The sequence below is a fragment of the Eleutherodactylus coqui genome, chromosome 9 (genome assembly GCF_035609145.1).
Source record: "Eleutherodactylus coqui strain aEleCoq1 chromosome 9, aEleCoq1.hap1, whole genome shotgun sequence".
Classification (NCBI taxonomy): Eukaryota; Metazoa; Chordata; class Amphibia; order Anura; family Eleutherodactylidae; genus Eleutherodactylus; species Eleutherodactylus coqui.
Window position 1 is genome coordinate 15,712,152 of NC_089845.1, and position 16,761 is coordinate 15,728,912.

Here is a 16,761-nt window from a genome sequence, read left to right on the forward strand (position 1 = left end):
TCTCTACTCACCGCTGAAGATGGCCTCTTCCTCCGTGGACCGCAGCTCTTCTGTGCGGTCCACTGCCGATTCCAGCCTCCTGATTGGCTGGAATCGGCACGTGACGGGGCGGAGCTACACGGAGCTACACGGAGCCCCATAGAAGACTGCAGAAGACCCGGACTGCGCAAGCGCGGCTAATTTGGCCATCGGAGGCCAAAAATTAGTCGGCTCCATGGAGACGAGGACGCCAGCAACGGAGCAGGTAAGTATAAAACTTTTGATAACTTCTGTATGGCTCATAATTAATGCACAATGTACATTACAAAGTGCATTATTATGGCCATACAGAAGTGTATAGACCCACTTGCTGCCTCGGGACAACCCCTTTAAGGAAACGGACAGGGCAATCCACCACCAAAACAGGGATCATCAAACAGTGGAGTTGTCTTCCTGGCACTCAATTCCAACACATTGCGGATCAGGGTTTACAGATTACTGGCATGGGCTGGTGAGGACCCAGTACTAATTGTGCACACAGGCATCAATGACAAAGTTAAAGGTAGGAGGAAGGTCCTTAAAAACGATTTTGCAGATCTAAGATGTAAGCTTAAGGCAAGTACCTCCAAAGTAATATTTTCTGGAATACTACCTGTTCCTCGGGCCACACCAGAAAGGCAGAGGGAGATTGGGGAGGTAAACCAGTATCTTAAGAGTTGAAGCAGGAAGGAGTGGTTGGGTTTCTGGAGAACTGGGTCAACTTTGCTAACAAGGCTACAGGTTCTATTGTACGGATGGGCTGTATCTCAATTGGGAGGGGGCAGCTGTACTAGGGGAGTAAATGGCTAGAAGGTTGAATGAGTGCTTAAACTTGGAACTGGGGGTGGAGGGGAGGGCAACCGCAGAGATAGAGGGAAAGATATAAAGTATTATAATCTTTTTAGTATACTCTATACTTTAGTATAGACTACCGTATATACTCAAGTATTAGCCGACCCAAGTATAAGCCGAGTCAACAAATTTTACCACAAAAAACTGGGAAAACTTATTGACACGAGTATAAGCTAAGCTATACTCAAGTATATAATGGGTAAAAAAAAAAACATAAGCCTCCATACTCACCTCTCAGCCGGTGTCTGTGTGGCAAGCTGCTTGAATTCTCCCCGCTGTCATCTCCCTGTTCGACCTTCAAATCCCCAGCTATCAGCGCTGTGTAAGCAAGTGCTGTGATTGGATCGAGCGCCAGCCAATCACAGCCGGGCCTCGATCATTCACAGCCAATCAGTAAATGTCATTCATTGATTGGCTGTGAATGATTGAGTGCCAGCTGTGATTGGTTGATGCTCAATCCAATCACAGCGTTGAGGGCAGAGGATGACAGAGCTGAGCAGAGAGGACACTGCTTGAATTCTCCCCGCTGTCATTCCTCAGCTTGCTGCAGCACAGCCAGGAACACAGACGCTGGCTGGGAGGCGAATATAAAGTTTTTTTGTTCTTATTTAACCCTTCCCTGACTCGAGTATAAGCCGAGGGGTGCTTTTTCAGCACATAAAAATGTGCTGAAAAACTAGGCTTATACTCGAGTATATATGGTAAGTTCCCAAAAAATGGGGGTGGAGAGGTGTGAGAGATTAGTATACTTAGAACTGTTAAAGCAAATACCGGTGAGCACACACTTTAAATTAAAAAAAAAAATCCTAATTAAATGGTGACTAATGTTAGATGTCTAATACGGTAAATGTAGAAGCAGCTCAAGCAGAAAATGTTCTTTAAAAATGGAAAAAAGCTTGAAAAAGGCCATTTCTTTGCCGAAACATTGCTTGCTTTTAAAAGATCAGGGATTAATAACGTTTTCAATTTTTAAAGAACTTTTTCTGCTTATGCCGCCACTACATTTACTGTATTCTAATTTGAACTTGAGGTTCAGACTCCTGTTGCGGCTTGCATGCGTTCCACCTCCCCTTTTAGGGAATTAATTGAGTGCGGCTAGAATACTTTGTACATAATGTTAGAGGTCTGACCAATAAGGGAACTAGTGCTAAAAGTCTGAACAATAAAGTAAACAATCTGTAAGTAATAATGTCTGAGGAAAATGATGAGGGTAGCCTGAGGGTAACTACCTTACCCAATTTGTGTGAGAGCCAACTAGATGGAGGGCCTCTGGACTTCTTATTAACCAACAAAGTGGACAGAATCACAGAGGTGCAGGTTGACAAACACTTGGGAAACAGTGACCATAATTTAAGTAATTTTCAGCTGCCATTTAATAGGAAGCTTCATCAGGGAGCGACAAAAAAAAAAACTTTATGAAAGCAAAATTTAATCAGCTCAGAATAACTTTGGCAACATTAATTCGGACAACATCCTCAAAAATAACAAATGGGAGAACTATAAAAACATTCTAATTACCTTATGTGAGCAGTTCATACCCGTTAAAAAATAAAAGAACTACAAGCAGACGGAAACCAATGTGGCTCAACAAGAGACTGTAAGGGGGGGGGGGCTATAAGCGAAAAGAAGAAAGCGTTTCAATTATTAAAACAAGAGGTCAGTGAAGAAGAGCTAAATACATACAGGGGAAAAAACAAATAATGTGAGGAACAGATAAAAAATGCAAAGGAGGAGGAGAGAGACTGATCGCCAAAGAGTAAAAATAACCCTAAACTTTTTTTAAAATCATATAAATGGTAAAAGGATTTGCACTGAAAGCACTGGCCCTTTAGCAAATAAAGCAGGAGAAATCATAGATGATTGGGGAAAGGTGAAGCTAATAAATAATTTTCTTCTAAAGTGTATTCACGAAGGGAAAATAATTGTCACGTGAAAGAACTGAAAGGGATAAAACAACCCCCGCAAAATATCACCTGCCCAACGCAGGAGGAAGTGCAGAGCCAGTTAAAAATCAACAAATCACTGGGCATAGAGGGAATACACCCAAGGGTTCTGACAGAAGTAAAGTGATAGACAGACCACTATTTCTTATATTTAGGGACTCTATTGAGACCAGGGTTGTACCACTGATTTGGCATATTGCCAGTGCCGGTAAGTCAAACTTTAGTAATTGGAAAAATATTCGAGAGGTTTCTGAAAGATGCCATCGATGGCATAGCTCCCCATCAGCATGGGTTAATGAGAGGTCAATCATGTCAGACTAATTTGATCAGCTTCTACAATTAAGTTCCAGGGTGGACCTAGGACAGCCTATTGATCTTGTATATCTCGATTTTTCTAAAACATTTGACACTGTGTCGCATAATAGATTGATATAGAACATGGGCAAAAACGTGTGTTGTTGGGTAAAGAAGTGGCTCCGAGATACAAAGCAGAGTGTAGTAATAAATGTTTTTTACTCTGATTGGGCCACCATTGCTAGTGGGGTGCCACAGGGTTCAGTATTAGGCCCCATTCACCTTATAGAGGGACTCCACAGTTAAATATCAATATTTGAGACAATACGAAATTATACAAGATAATTAATACAATGGAGGACAATATACAGCTGCAAATGGACCTAGCTAAGCTGGAAGATTTGGTAGAAAAATGGCATTTATTGATAAATTTAAGGTTATGCACGTCGGCAAGAGAAATGGAGGTCACCAATATACACTAAATGGGGTACAGCTAGGGAAAGTGAGATGGAAAAAGACCTGGGGGTACTAGTGGATTGTAGATTTAAGTGGAGCAACCAATGCCAGTCAGCTGCTGCAAGAGCTAATGGAGTCTTGTGGTGCATTAAAAGAGGTATAGGGGCAAAGGACGAGAACATTATCCTCCCACTATATAAGGCACTTGTCAGGCCCCACATGGAATATTGCGTACAGTTCTGGTCACCAATGTTCAGGAAAGATGTTACAGTGCTTGAGGGGGTTCAAAGGAGGGCAACTAAATTATTAAATGGAATGGGAGGACTGGAATACAGAGAGGGACTATCAAAATTGGGAATATTCACCCTAGAAAAAAAGACTTAAGGGGCGACCAAATAACTACGTATAAATACATTAGGGGACAATACAAAGATCTATCCCATAATCTGTTTATACCCAGGTCTGCAACTGCAGGGTTCCCCAACTCCAGTCCTCAGGGACCGCCAACAGGTCACGCTTTCAGGATTTCCTCAGTATTGCACAGGTGATGTAATTATTGTTGCTGCCTCAGACATTGCCACAGGTGTTCTTACCATAGGATATCCTGAACACATGACCTGTTGGTGGTCCCTGAGGACTGGAGTTGGGAACCCCTGCTTTACTGTAAGAGCAGTGAGACTGTGGAACTTTCTGCCTGAGGACATGGTGATGGCAAAAATCGATAGGAGTTTAAGAGGGGACTAGATGCGTTTATACAGCGCTATGATATTACAGAATATAGACATTAAATAACCAGTGGAGTTGTTGATCCGGGTCTTGGAGTCAGGTAGGAACTATTATTCTGACTACCATTATGGAATCGGGCTAAATTGGCTCCTGCCTCATTGGTTTTTTTTTTGCCTTCCTCTGGATCAAAAAGAGGGGTGGAAATAGGCTGAACTATGTTGACATTTTGTCTTCCTTTAGCCGAACCTTCTATGTTACAATGTACAGTGGGAATAACAGAGATTGTTGGATGAAAGCTGTGACTGGGTGGTTAATCTACAGGATAACAGTCTGATCAGAAATGATTGTAAAAACCGGAAAGGGCGAGGGGTTTGTTTTTAGGTAATATCCTGCTTAAAGCCCCACACTGTGTGAAAATACAGTGCATTTAGGCAGGCGCGGATACAATGCTGCAAAATAAGAATGTTTTCAAAAATACAAGTGTGAGGCTGTACTTACATGTACGATTTTCACATGGGATTTCTGTGCAGTGTGAGGTGCGTGGAAATCACATGTGAAAAGAACCTATTTTAAATCATTGTATTTTCATAGGCAATCTCTCGTGTAAATGTGAGTTTCACTGCAGTGTGATGTGATTTTTCTATTTAAACAAAATTTTGATTATGCGATTGAAAAAAAAAAATCACGTGTGTAGCGATGAGTTTTTCTTGCAGAATGTATCGCAAGACAAAAAAAGGGACAACTTTGAGGACACAGTGGTCGGCCAAGGAATCTTACTGTAGCAGATGAAATATTCAGCATGCTTACATCCCTTCAAAATTGGAAGATGTTTAACAAAGCTGCAAGCTTAGAACTAGCAGAAATGTGGGACCCAGGCACACCTATGTTCGGATAAGTCTGGCCAGAAACAGTCTTTATAGAAGAAATAAGCCAAAAAGCTATACTTTCGGTGTAGAATTAAAACCAAGTGACTCAATTATGCACAAAAACATAGGAATTGGGGTGCTAAAAATGGCAGCAGATGTTCTGGCCTGATGAGTCAAACATTTTGAATAAACTCTTTGTGGGAAAAATAAATAAATCCAGCCCCTATTAGGATTTGTCATTTTGCTGCATATCTCTGCATGTGATACAATACGGGGAAAAAAATGGCTCATGTACATGACCCCATTCAAAAGAATGGAGTTCATATTTGTGTGAGATTTATGCTCGGGGGAGTAAAACGAACACTACTTCATAAATGGAATTTTATGAAGACTGTGAAGACAAGCTCTGCCTCTATCACTGGACCCCATAAATCCTATGGTGGTAGAAGCAGCCGTGTCTTGAAACATAAGGTGCATGATTATCCACAATGTAGGATCCTGCAACTTCATTTTCCCTTCCCAAGTATTCAAATTTCTCAACTCCAAGCATAAAACCCAAATGTTGCAACTCTTAGGCCTATGATTTCTTAAATGTGTTGGCAATTATGTCAATGAATATAGAGTTGATCAGAAAACGTTTCTGCCCGATCCCATTTGGCTTCTGTCCATGCTACCACCTGTATTTGCAGCCATCATGTTGACAAAGCTATGGAGGTTCTAATGGGGTTCATGCATTTTACAGATAATGCTGAAGCCCCCCAGGAAGTGACCCTCCCTATAAGGCTCAATAAGTTGAGGCTACCATTTGCCCTAATTTAGGGGTTTTCTTTTTATTCCCTACACTTCAGAAAAAAATGTATCCATGGATGGGTCTCTTCTGAATTTTGAAGGTCATTTTTCTTTTGGGCAGTTGATTCCCCTCAAATGAACCAGACATGGAGAAAAATTACACACAGGTGAGTAAGAACACAACAGGTTACACCTGGGGGTTCCTCAATTTATGAAGACAAGGACCACCATATTAATCTCCCAGGCTGCCCATAATTAATTGGAACATGTAGCAAAATTGGTTGGGACCTTATGCATGTATACGTGGTACAAACTGTACCAAACATGCATAATGTCTATTCAAATGTACCACTTTTCTTTAAATACCTAAACAGGACCCTGCGAGACAGCCTGTAAAAACAAAGTTAGATTCACATTCCCATTGATATTATTGACAGCTGTACCTACAGTTACAAGTGCCAATGACGGCATAGAGGTCAGAACTACAGCTTCCACTCCGTACCCATGTGTAGGCACGCTGACACCCAATAAGCTGCTTGGCTGCGGTCTCAAGCAGTGAACCCCAGTCTATCAAATATTGATGACCTATGCCAAGAATATATGCCACAAGTATTTCCCTGAAAAATACCTGTAACCTTTTACATGCCAATTTCTCAAATGGGTTCATTACTATTCACATTTTTTAATGACATAAATTTTACCTCTATAAAAAAATTGGCCTGTAAAAGATTTTAATAAGGCGTTTGTCAAACAAAAAATTTGCTCATTCTTACTGGGCAACAAGCACAGCCTATGCCATCACTGCATTTGTAGAGATCATGAGGTCTGTGTATATCAGCAATAACTTGAAAGTTCCCCTAAGAAGTGACCCAGCCTATGATCAGGTTAAGACGTTGAGGCCATTGATCATTCTCCTAAAGCAATAATTCCAAAATTCCTAGAACCAGTATCATCTGTAGATAAATTCTTAGTGAGTTTTTAAAAATCCTACTGCCAGCTGTCAAGTGGTGTTATCTGTTACTAGAGTAGGCAGGACAGAGAACAGGAAGTGTAGGAAAGGGAGGAGTCATCTTGTTTACTGAAGCCTATGGGAGCTGAGGGGAAGGGGAGGAACGAAGGAGACACATTTACTGCTATTTACATATCCACTGCTCACTACTGTTGTACACAGTCTCACATGATGTTATGCCTCGCCGTATGTTATAGACAGTAGAATCCTGTGAACAGTGTATAGAGGAACAGGCTCCACCCATTAGTTCTGAGGGAACTGAAAATCAGATTTAAAGACTGCAGAGGGGAAAATGGAGATAATACACTATACAAGTCCAGAAATAGCGTTCTTCTTCGCGTACACACATGGCAGCTTATTCTGAAAAGCTAGGCATGTTTTAAACAAAATTATGTATTAGAATGAAAGAATAAACTTTTTTCTTTTACAGTTTTTACTACAAAACCATTTATTCAAGAATTCTTTCCATGTAGTAATAACCTACATTTGCAGAAAAACTAACCTTCCTTCTCGAATCTCAATAGTCATAGACCGGGATACAACATCACGAGAGGCAAGGTCCTTAGCTACTGGTGCATATCTTTCCATGAATCTTTCACCTTCATTGTTAATTAGAATTCCTCCCTCACCACGGCATCCTTCAGTAATCAAACAACCAGCTCCGTAAATACCTACAATTTAGTAAATTAAAGAAAAATAGAGTTAAAAGGGGTTGTCTCCGACTCAGTTTATCTGTAGAGCTCATTTCCTATGAACAAAAATTTAAAAAAAGTGATATACAAGTATAGTAAGGAGGAGGAGGGGGAATCATGGGAAAATTGGTTAACGATATGAATGGTCGCCAATAATGCATATAGGCTTCCAAATTCAAATAGAATGGGAATATTAAGATGTGGAACTAAATTTTATTCCTGCTATTAACAGTTAAAGGGGTTGTCCCGCGAAAGCAAGTGGGGTTATACACTTCTGTATGGCCAGATTAATGCACTTTGTAATGTACATTGTGCATTAATTATGAGCCATACAGAAGTTATTCACTTACCTGCTCCGTTGCTGGCGTCCTCGTCTCCATGGTGCCGTCTAATTTCAGCGTCTAATCACCCGATTAAACGCGCTTGCGCAGTCCGGTCTTCTCCCTTCCGAATGGGGCCGCTCGTGCCGGAGAGCTGCTCCTTGTAGCTCCGCCCCGTCACGTGTGCCGATTCCAGCCAATCAGGAGGCTGGAATCGGCAATGGAGCGCACAGAGCCCACGGTGCACCATGGGAGAAGACCCGCGGTGCATCGTGGGTGAAGATCCCGGCGGCCATCTTACTAAGGTAAGTAAGAAGTCGCGGGAGCGCGGGGATTCGGGTAAGTACTGGACGTTTTTTTTTTTTTACCCATGCATTGGGTTTGTCTCGCGCCGAACGGGGGGGGGGGGGGGGGGGGCTATTGGAAAGAAAAAAAAAAAAACGTTTCGGCGCGGGACAACCCCTTTAAATGGATAATATATTATAGCGAAGACCTGGGGCATCTATATAGTTAATCCAGGGTTGCCAATAGAGTATATGTTCTAACCACATGAATTCTTTTGTAAAGCACTATAGTAGAGACTTTATTGATGATTCCCTGAAAGGAAAGGGTGGGTGATTACCATCTGGATGCTATATGGATTCTTGTGGCCATACAGATATGCAGAGTAAGCTTTGTTTTTGAATCAAGGCAACCTGTCACATAGAAAGAAAGCAGTAGGGGATCTGGGAACCGAACCCATAAAGTGACACTTAAAGTGATTGGTGAATCCAGGACCAGAGCCTCATAACCACTGGGCATGTCCACCAGATATGAAGAGGTCTCCCAATATCCTGACATCCCCCAAAAACATAATGAGTAAGAGGAGATTTAGTAATATAACCGTTGGGAAATTAAGTGTATTATATGGAGAAACTTTATTAAGGTTTTCATAAGGTAGACTTGGTGGTTCCCTTTTGAGATAGTAGTAAAACAGTGTTGCCATCTTTCCTAGAACATTTCAACTTGTAAGTCCGATTCCCATCACCGCATAAAATGGTAGTTTACCCTCCAAGGGAGGTTGATTTAAAATATTATAATTTAGGAAAATAAATCCTTTTAGTAGTGGTTTTTGTAAACGTATGGATATTTGGTGGGTGCCTTGCTTCACTCATTAGAAGAGCTTTAAACTAGAACCATATGGGAAAGGAAGTGAAAGGCCAGGTAAAAATATACAGCTAATTAATACATTTGAGAACATTGCTATTAGTAGTGGAAAGAAAGAACAAAGAAAAAATTCATAAGAAATGTAGGTGATCAAGAGACAGCGATCGCAAACTAAAATGTTTTTACACAAATACACAGAGCATGAGAAACAAACAAGGAGAATTGGAAAAGGAAGAGGAAGAATTGGAACACAGGAAGAGAAATGTGATGTCATAGGCATCACGGAAACTTAGTGGAATGATACACATGATTAGAATACAAGGCTTGAAGGATACAACTTATTTATATAAAAAAAGACCAAAAAAAGGGGAGGAGATATTGCAATGCATGTTGGGAAAACATTCAATCTCCACAGAGATTCAAGCTTCAGAGCATAGTAATTCTGTAGAAACTGTTTGGGTAAGAATACAAGTAGAGAACAGAAAGGACACCATTGTAGGCATTTACTATAGGCCACCTGGACAAGCAGAAGATATTGATCAACTGTTTCTACATCAAATGGCTAAGCTCTAGAGAGGAGCGAGTATACTCACTAAAGGCAATTGCTCGAGCGAGCATTGCCTTTAGCGAGTACCTGCCCGCTCAAGGCAAAAGGTTCGGGTGCCGGCGGCGGGCAGGGAGCTGCGGGGGAGAGCGGGACAGAACGGAGGGGAGATCTCTCTCTCCCTCTCTCCCCCCGCTCCCTCCTGCTGACAGCCGCTACTCATCGCACCCCCGCGCCGTCACCCGAACCTTTCGTCTCGAGCGGGCAGGTACTCGCTCAAGGCAATGCTCGCTCGAGCAATTGCCTTTAGCAAGTATACTCGCTCATCTCTACTAAGCTCTCAAAAAAGCATGACAGTGATTATGGGAGAGTTTAACTGTCAAAATATTTGGTAGGAATCTCTCTCAGGTAAAAGTAATGGATCCAACAAATTTAGCTGCTCTTGCTGACAACTTTATCTTCCAAAAGGTAGAAGAGAATATAAGGGGATCTACTATTTTGGACCTAATTCTTATCAACAGGGAGGAAATGGTTGAGAGAGTAAGGGTGGATGGGTCCTTAGGAGGCAGTGATCATGCTAACCTTGAATTTTGGATAAAAAGGGGAGGAAGACCCTGAGAAAACTCAGACCTCAAGGTTGGATTTCAGAAAGGCAGATTTTAGTGAACTCAGAAAGAGGGTAGGAGGAATCCAATAACTGGATGTTCTTAACGACAAAAATGTCCAAGAAGGTTGGGAAATATTGCGAAATGAGATTCGCAAAGCACAATCGCTGATCCCTAAAAGAAAGAAAAATGGGAAGCATTTTAAAGAGACCAGGATGGATAAACACAGAACTTACACATATGTTAAAAACAAAGAAAAATATGTTTATCAAATAGAAAGAGGGGGGAATATCTAAAGAAGAATATAATGCAGTATGCAGAAACTGTAAAGCAAGTGTCAGAAAGGCTAAAGCGAATAATAAATTGAGACTTACAACAGAGGCCAAAAACAATAAAAAATGATTTGGGGGGCATTTCAAAAGCAAAAGAAAAGTCAAAGATGCTATTGGATGCTAACAAGATGAAAATAGTGAATTGGGTAAGAATGATATTGAGAACGCCAAACTTTTAAAGTCCTATTTTGTATCTGTTTTCTCTCAGAAAAAAGAGGTAACATCAACTGATCTTCCCTGCGCTATTGGGGAAATAAAAGAATGCAGGCTATCTATAAGCAGGGAGATAGTGAGGGAACACTTAGCTAACTTAAAGGAATTCAAGTCTCAAGGTCCGGATGAATTACATCCTAGGATACTAAAGGAAGCAGCGGAGGTAATTGCTGAACCACTCGCCTAATCTTTGAAAATTGTTAGAGAACAGAAGTCACAGAAGATTGGAAAAGGGCGAATATCCATATCTTCAAAAAAAAAGGGAAAAGGGTGGATCCAGGGAACTACACGCCTGTGAGCCTGACTTCTATGCTGTGGATATAGTGCATCTTGACTTCAGTAAAGCATTTGACAAAGTATCTCATACCATACTTATAAAAAAAAAATGACTGTTAGGTGGATTCACAACTGGCTGAGTGATGGATGTGCAGCCATTTATGATCACTCTTCTGAGTACCAAGTGGAAGAATGTATCAAGTGGGGTACCACAAGGCTCTGTCCTAGGCCCAGTGTTGTTCAACATTTTTATAAATGATCTGGAGGAGGGAATTGATGAGAAACTGATCAAATTTGTCTATGGCACAAAGCTAGGAGGGATAGTTAACACTAAGGAACAGAGAGTATTCAAAAAGCTCTAGAAAAGATTGAACAGTGGGTGGCGACTAACGGAATGGTATTTAACAAGGAGAAATGCAACGTCCCAAGAAAAATGAAAAAAGCACATGCAGAATGGGAGGAATTAACTTAAGATTTCTTGTTCAGGAGGGTTAACCACTTAGTGACGCCACCATTGCCTCTTTACGTACTGGCTTAGTGTGCTTTAATCCTCAGGGACGGAAAAACATGCTTGCCTTGAGGATTAAAGCCCTGCAGGTTCTGTATGTGTTGGTTCCCAGAGATAGCCGACAACATGAAGCAGTCATGGGGGAGGGGCACAGGAAGACCACCCCTCCCCCCAGTCATGCGATTGGCGCTATCCAATGGATCGTATTAAAATAAATAGCACTGATTGCATTAAAATAATTAAAGTACCTGGGTCCACGATTACCGCTATCGAATGGATAATGCGATCACTGAAAAGTTAAAAAAATAAAGTAAAAGTTTCACCTCCCCTCATCGATCAGATCCATGAGGCGAGGTGAAAATAATCACTCCTGTCCTCCACGATGTCTCCTGGCAATTTGGTCCATCAAGGACTGCACGTCACCTTCTGCGCATGCGCGCCCAAGGGAAAGCGTGGCGTTTTCATTCACATGATCACTATTACCCAAACAGTGATAATGTAGTGAAAAAGAAAAAAAAAAGGTTTAAAAAGTTAAAGCTTCCATCTCCCCCATCATGGATCATATATTCCTGAAGGAGGATGAAATTACATACCTAAGGGCCCTGGATTTCTCCACGGACCTTACCCCGGCTGCAGATTGCCTGGGTAAGCCAGGAGATGTCATGGGGTGCCGCAGTACGGTACAATACAGTAAAAAGACAGACAAACTGGAGCAAGTTCAGAGAAGAGTTACCAAGATGCTGAGCGGTCTGCAAATCATGTCCTATAAGGAACGGTTAAAGGATCTGGGAATGTTTAGCTTGCATAAAAGAAGGCCGAGAGGAGACCTAATAGCTGTTTGCAAATATCTGATGGGTTGTCACAGTGCCGAGGGAACAGTCCTATTCTCATTTGCACATGGAAAGACTAGAAGCAATTGGATGAAACTAAAAATTTTTTTTCTAATATCTAATTTGTGTCTTCTCCCTTTCAGACAGTGAGAGTGATCAATGAGTGTAACAAGTTACCACGGGAGGTGGCGAATGCTCCTTTAGGTGTCCAAACAAAAGCTGGACATATATCTGGAATGATTTAGTAAATCCTGCACTGAGCAGGGGGTTGGATCCGATGACTCTGGAGGTCCCTGGAAATTCAAAATCTCCTTGCTTCTGGCTACAGACGCCAGGAGCAGCGCGCCGAGGCAGAGGCACAAGCGGGGGTCTGAGGGGCAGAAGGGGACAGCGGACCAGCGGAGGAGCCGATACCGGCGCCCGGAGGTGACAGGAGTCCGAGGAAGAGCCGGCAGGAGGAGTACAGAAGCAGAACATGTCCCGAAGCAGCAGCAGGAGGGCAGAGTGAGTGGCCGCCGGGAGAACAGGCGACGTCACTGTGGAGGAGCTGCAACAGGAGCCGATAAGTATCTTCTGTGTGTGTGTGTGTGTGTGAATCTGGTGTGTGTCTTCTGTGTATCTAGTGTGTCCTAGTTGTGTCTTCTGTGTACCTACGCTAAGTGTGTGTGTCTGTGGGTCTAAGGGTTTGTGAGGAGGGAGGCAAAAAAAAATAATTTTTGTTGTGTGAGTGGTTGAGCTGAGGGTAAGCGTCAGCGTGTGAGCAGGTTGCGCGCGCGGCTGCGCAGAGGGGGCAGCGCGCGCGGCTGCGCAGAGGGGGCAGCGCGCGCGGCTGCGCAGAGGGGGCAGCGCGCGCGGCTGCGCGTGAGCGTCAGTGTGTGAGTGGTTGCGCAGAGGGGGCAGCGTGTGAGCGGTTGCGTGTGAGCATCACTGTATGAGCGGGTGCGCAGAGGCGACAGCGTGTGAGCGGAGTGTGAACAAATCTATCTTCACTACTTCCACAAGTATATCGTAGATCCCCATTAGGATGAGCTCCATGCCTAGCAATGTCATCCAGTGTGCTACTTGTGCAATGTATGCGGTCCTTGATCAGCCAATCGAGGGTGCATACTGTTGTGCAAGATGCGTGCACGTCGCACATTTAGAAGCCCAAATCCTGGATCTAAATGGGCAACTGGCAACACTGAGAGCCATTGACATCATGGAAAGGAGTTTGGTGCTCACTGAGCAGGCACTCGCTGGGGTAGAGGCGGGGGCGGATGGTAGTACGGAAGAGCAAGGGGAGCAGGCAAGAAGCTGGGTGACAGAAAGAAGGAGGGATAGAGGGAAGAGAACCAGGGAGGCAAGTCCTGAACTGGCACAACCCAACAAGTTTGCACGATTGGCAGATGAGGGGAATGCCATTACAGAGCCAGCACCGCTGCAGCACAACACGCCCTCTGAACGCCAGGGGGATGACTGCTCCAGTGAGATGGGGAGCATAGGGCAGGCTAGACAGGTCCTAGTGGTGGGGGACTCAATTATTAGGGGGACAGATAGGGCAATCTGCCATAAAGACCGGGATCGTCGAACGGTGTGTTGTCTTCCTGGCGCTCGAGTTCGACACATCGCGGATCGGATTGACAGATTACTGGGAGGGGCTGGTGAGGATCCAGCGGTCATGGTGCATGTTGGCACCAATGAACAAGTTAGAGGTCGATGGAGGGCCCTCAAAAGTGATTTCAGGGACCTAGGGTCCAAGCTTAGGGCGCGGACCTCCAGGGTAGTTTTCTCGGAAATACTACCTGCACCTAAAGCCACACTAGAAAGGCAGCAGGATCTTAGGGAGGTAAACAAGTGGCTCCGGAGTTGGTGTAAGAAGGAGGGATTCGGGTTCCTGGAGAACTGGGCTGACTTTGCTGTCGGCTACAGGCTCTACCGTAGGGACGGGCTGCATCTTAATGGGAGGGTGCAGCTGTGCTGGGGGAGAAGATGGCTAGAAGGCTGGAGGAGTGTTTAAACTAGGGACTGGGGGGAGGGCAAAAAGATAAATAGTGGGGTAGCCAGTGTAGCTAGCGACCTGGGTCAAAGAAATGGGAATGGGGGGGGGGGGGGGGTTAGTACAGTTAGAAATGTGAGGTCAGCCAATAGTACGAATAGCAACAAAACGAATTTAAAAAACAACAATATCAATTGTATGACCACAATGCACAAAATCTGATTGGTAAAGTGGGTGAGCTTGAAGCGAGAATGACTGATGAAAATTATGATTTGGTTGGAATAACGGAAACATGGCTGGATGATAAGTGCGATTGGGCAGTGAATTTGCAGGGGTACAATCTCTTCAGAAGAGACCGAAGGAACCAGAAAGGGGGAGGGGTATGTCTGTACGTCAAATCATACTTAAATCCGAGACTACGGGAGGATATAGGGGTAGGAGACGAACAGGTGGAATCTCTGTGGGTAGAAATACAGGGAAGAAAAAATAACAAAATCCTGATAGGGGTTATCTATAGACCACCAAAGGTAACAGAAGAAAATGAAAACTTACTATTAAGGCAGATAGAAGTGTCAAACCGCAACGAAGTAATTATAATGGGGGACTTTAATTATCCAGATATAATATGGGAAAATGAGACCTGCAAATCTCACAGGGGTGATAAGTTCTTGAGAGTAATTAAAGATGATTACCTGAACCAACTGGTGCAGGAACCAACGAGAGGGAGAGTCATTCTGGACCTAGTACTAACTAACAAACCGGACCGAATAAAGGGGGTACAGGTTGAGGGGCACTTGGGGAACAGTGACCACAATATAATCAACCTCCAGCTGTCATTCAATAAGAAGCCTTATCAGGGAGAGACAAACAAACTAAACTTTAGTAAAGCAAAATTCGATGAGCTTAGAACTACTATCGGTAACATTAATTGGGACAACATCCTCAAAAATGCCAGTACGGAGGACAAATGGGAAAAGTTCAAAAGGATCCTAATCGCCTCATGTGAGCAGTTCATTCCCTTTAAAAATAAAAGAATCTCAACTAAAAGGAAACCAATGTGGCTCGACAAGACGGTAAGAGGGGCAATAAACGAAAAAAAGAAAGCATTCAAACTACTAAAGCAAGAAGGCAGCGAAGAAGCGATAAAATCGTACAGGGGGAAAAAACAAAATATGCAAAGATACGATCAAAATTGCTAAGGAGGAGGCGGAAAGACTGATCGCCAAAGAGAGCAAAAACAACCCAAAACTATTTTTCAACTATATTAACAGCAAAAGGATTTGCAGGGAGAGCACTGGCCCTTTAACAAATAATGCAGGAGGAATCATTAAAGATGATGGAGGGAAGGCAAATCTATTAAATAGTTTCTTTTCAAGCGTATTCACAAACGAAAAGGAAATGCCACACAAGATACAGGGGAATAAAAGGAACCCCTCGCAAAATATGTCATACCTAACGCAGGAGGAGGTGCGGAACAGGTTAAAGAAGATTAAAATTGATAAATCGCCAGGCCCAGATGGAATACACCCAAGGGTACTAAGGGAACTAAGTGATGAGATAGCTAGGCCGCTATATCTAATATTTCTAGACACTTTCAAGACCGGTGTTGTACCATTGGATTGGCGCATTGCCAACGTGGTTCCAATTTATAAAAAGGGGACCAAAAGTGAGCCTGGTAATTACAGGCCGGTAAGTCTCACCTCTAACGGGAAAAATTTTCGAGGGGATTCTGAGAGACGCCATCGATGAGCACCTCAAGGAGAACAAGGGAATAACTCCTCATCAGCATGGATTCATGAAGGGTCGCTCATGTCAGACAAATCTGATCAGTTTCTACGATGAAGTAAGCTCTAGGCTGGACCTGGGAGAGTCTATTGATCTCGTATATCTGGACTTCTCTAAAGCGTTTGACACCGTGCCACATAATAGGCTAATATACAAAATGAGGCAGCTCGGATTGGGTGAAAACGTGTGTAATTGGGTTAAAAATTGGCTCAATGATAGAAAGCAGAGGGTGGTAATAAATGGTTCATACTCTGATTGGGCCACAGTCACTAGTGGGGTACCACAGGGCTCAGTATTAGGCCCCACTCTGTTCAACATTTATCAATGACCTGATAGAGGGGCTGCACAGCAAAATATCAATATTTGCAGATGACACAAAATTATACAATATAATTAATGCAACGGAGGACAATGTGCAGCTACAAACGGGCCTGGATAAGATGGGGGCTTGGGCAGAAAAATGGCAAATGAAGTTCAATGTTGATAAATGTAAGGTTATGCACATGGGCAGCAAGAATGCATGTTACCAATATTCACTTAATGGGGTACCGCTAGGGAAAAGTGATATAGAAAAAGACCTGG

General features: G+C 43.1%; 1 protein-coding gene across 2 annotated transcripts in view; it reads right to left on the bottom strand.

The window, feature by feature from the left end:
* The window catches only part of LOC136578939 (succinate dehydrogenase [ubiquinone] flavoprotein subunit, mitochondrial), a 124,660-nt gene that overhangs the window by 38,861 nt on the left and 69,038 nt on the right, over positions 1-16,761 (bottom strand). For both annotated transcript variants that reach the window (XM_066579148.1, XM_066579149.1), the window contains one exon: positions 7,456-7,624. In XM_066579148.1, coding sequence (XP_066435245.1) covers positions 7,456-7,624 — 169 coding nt within the window. The remainder of the gene's footprint in view (positions 1-7,455; positions 7,625-16,761) is intronic.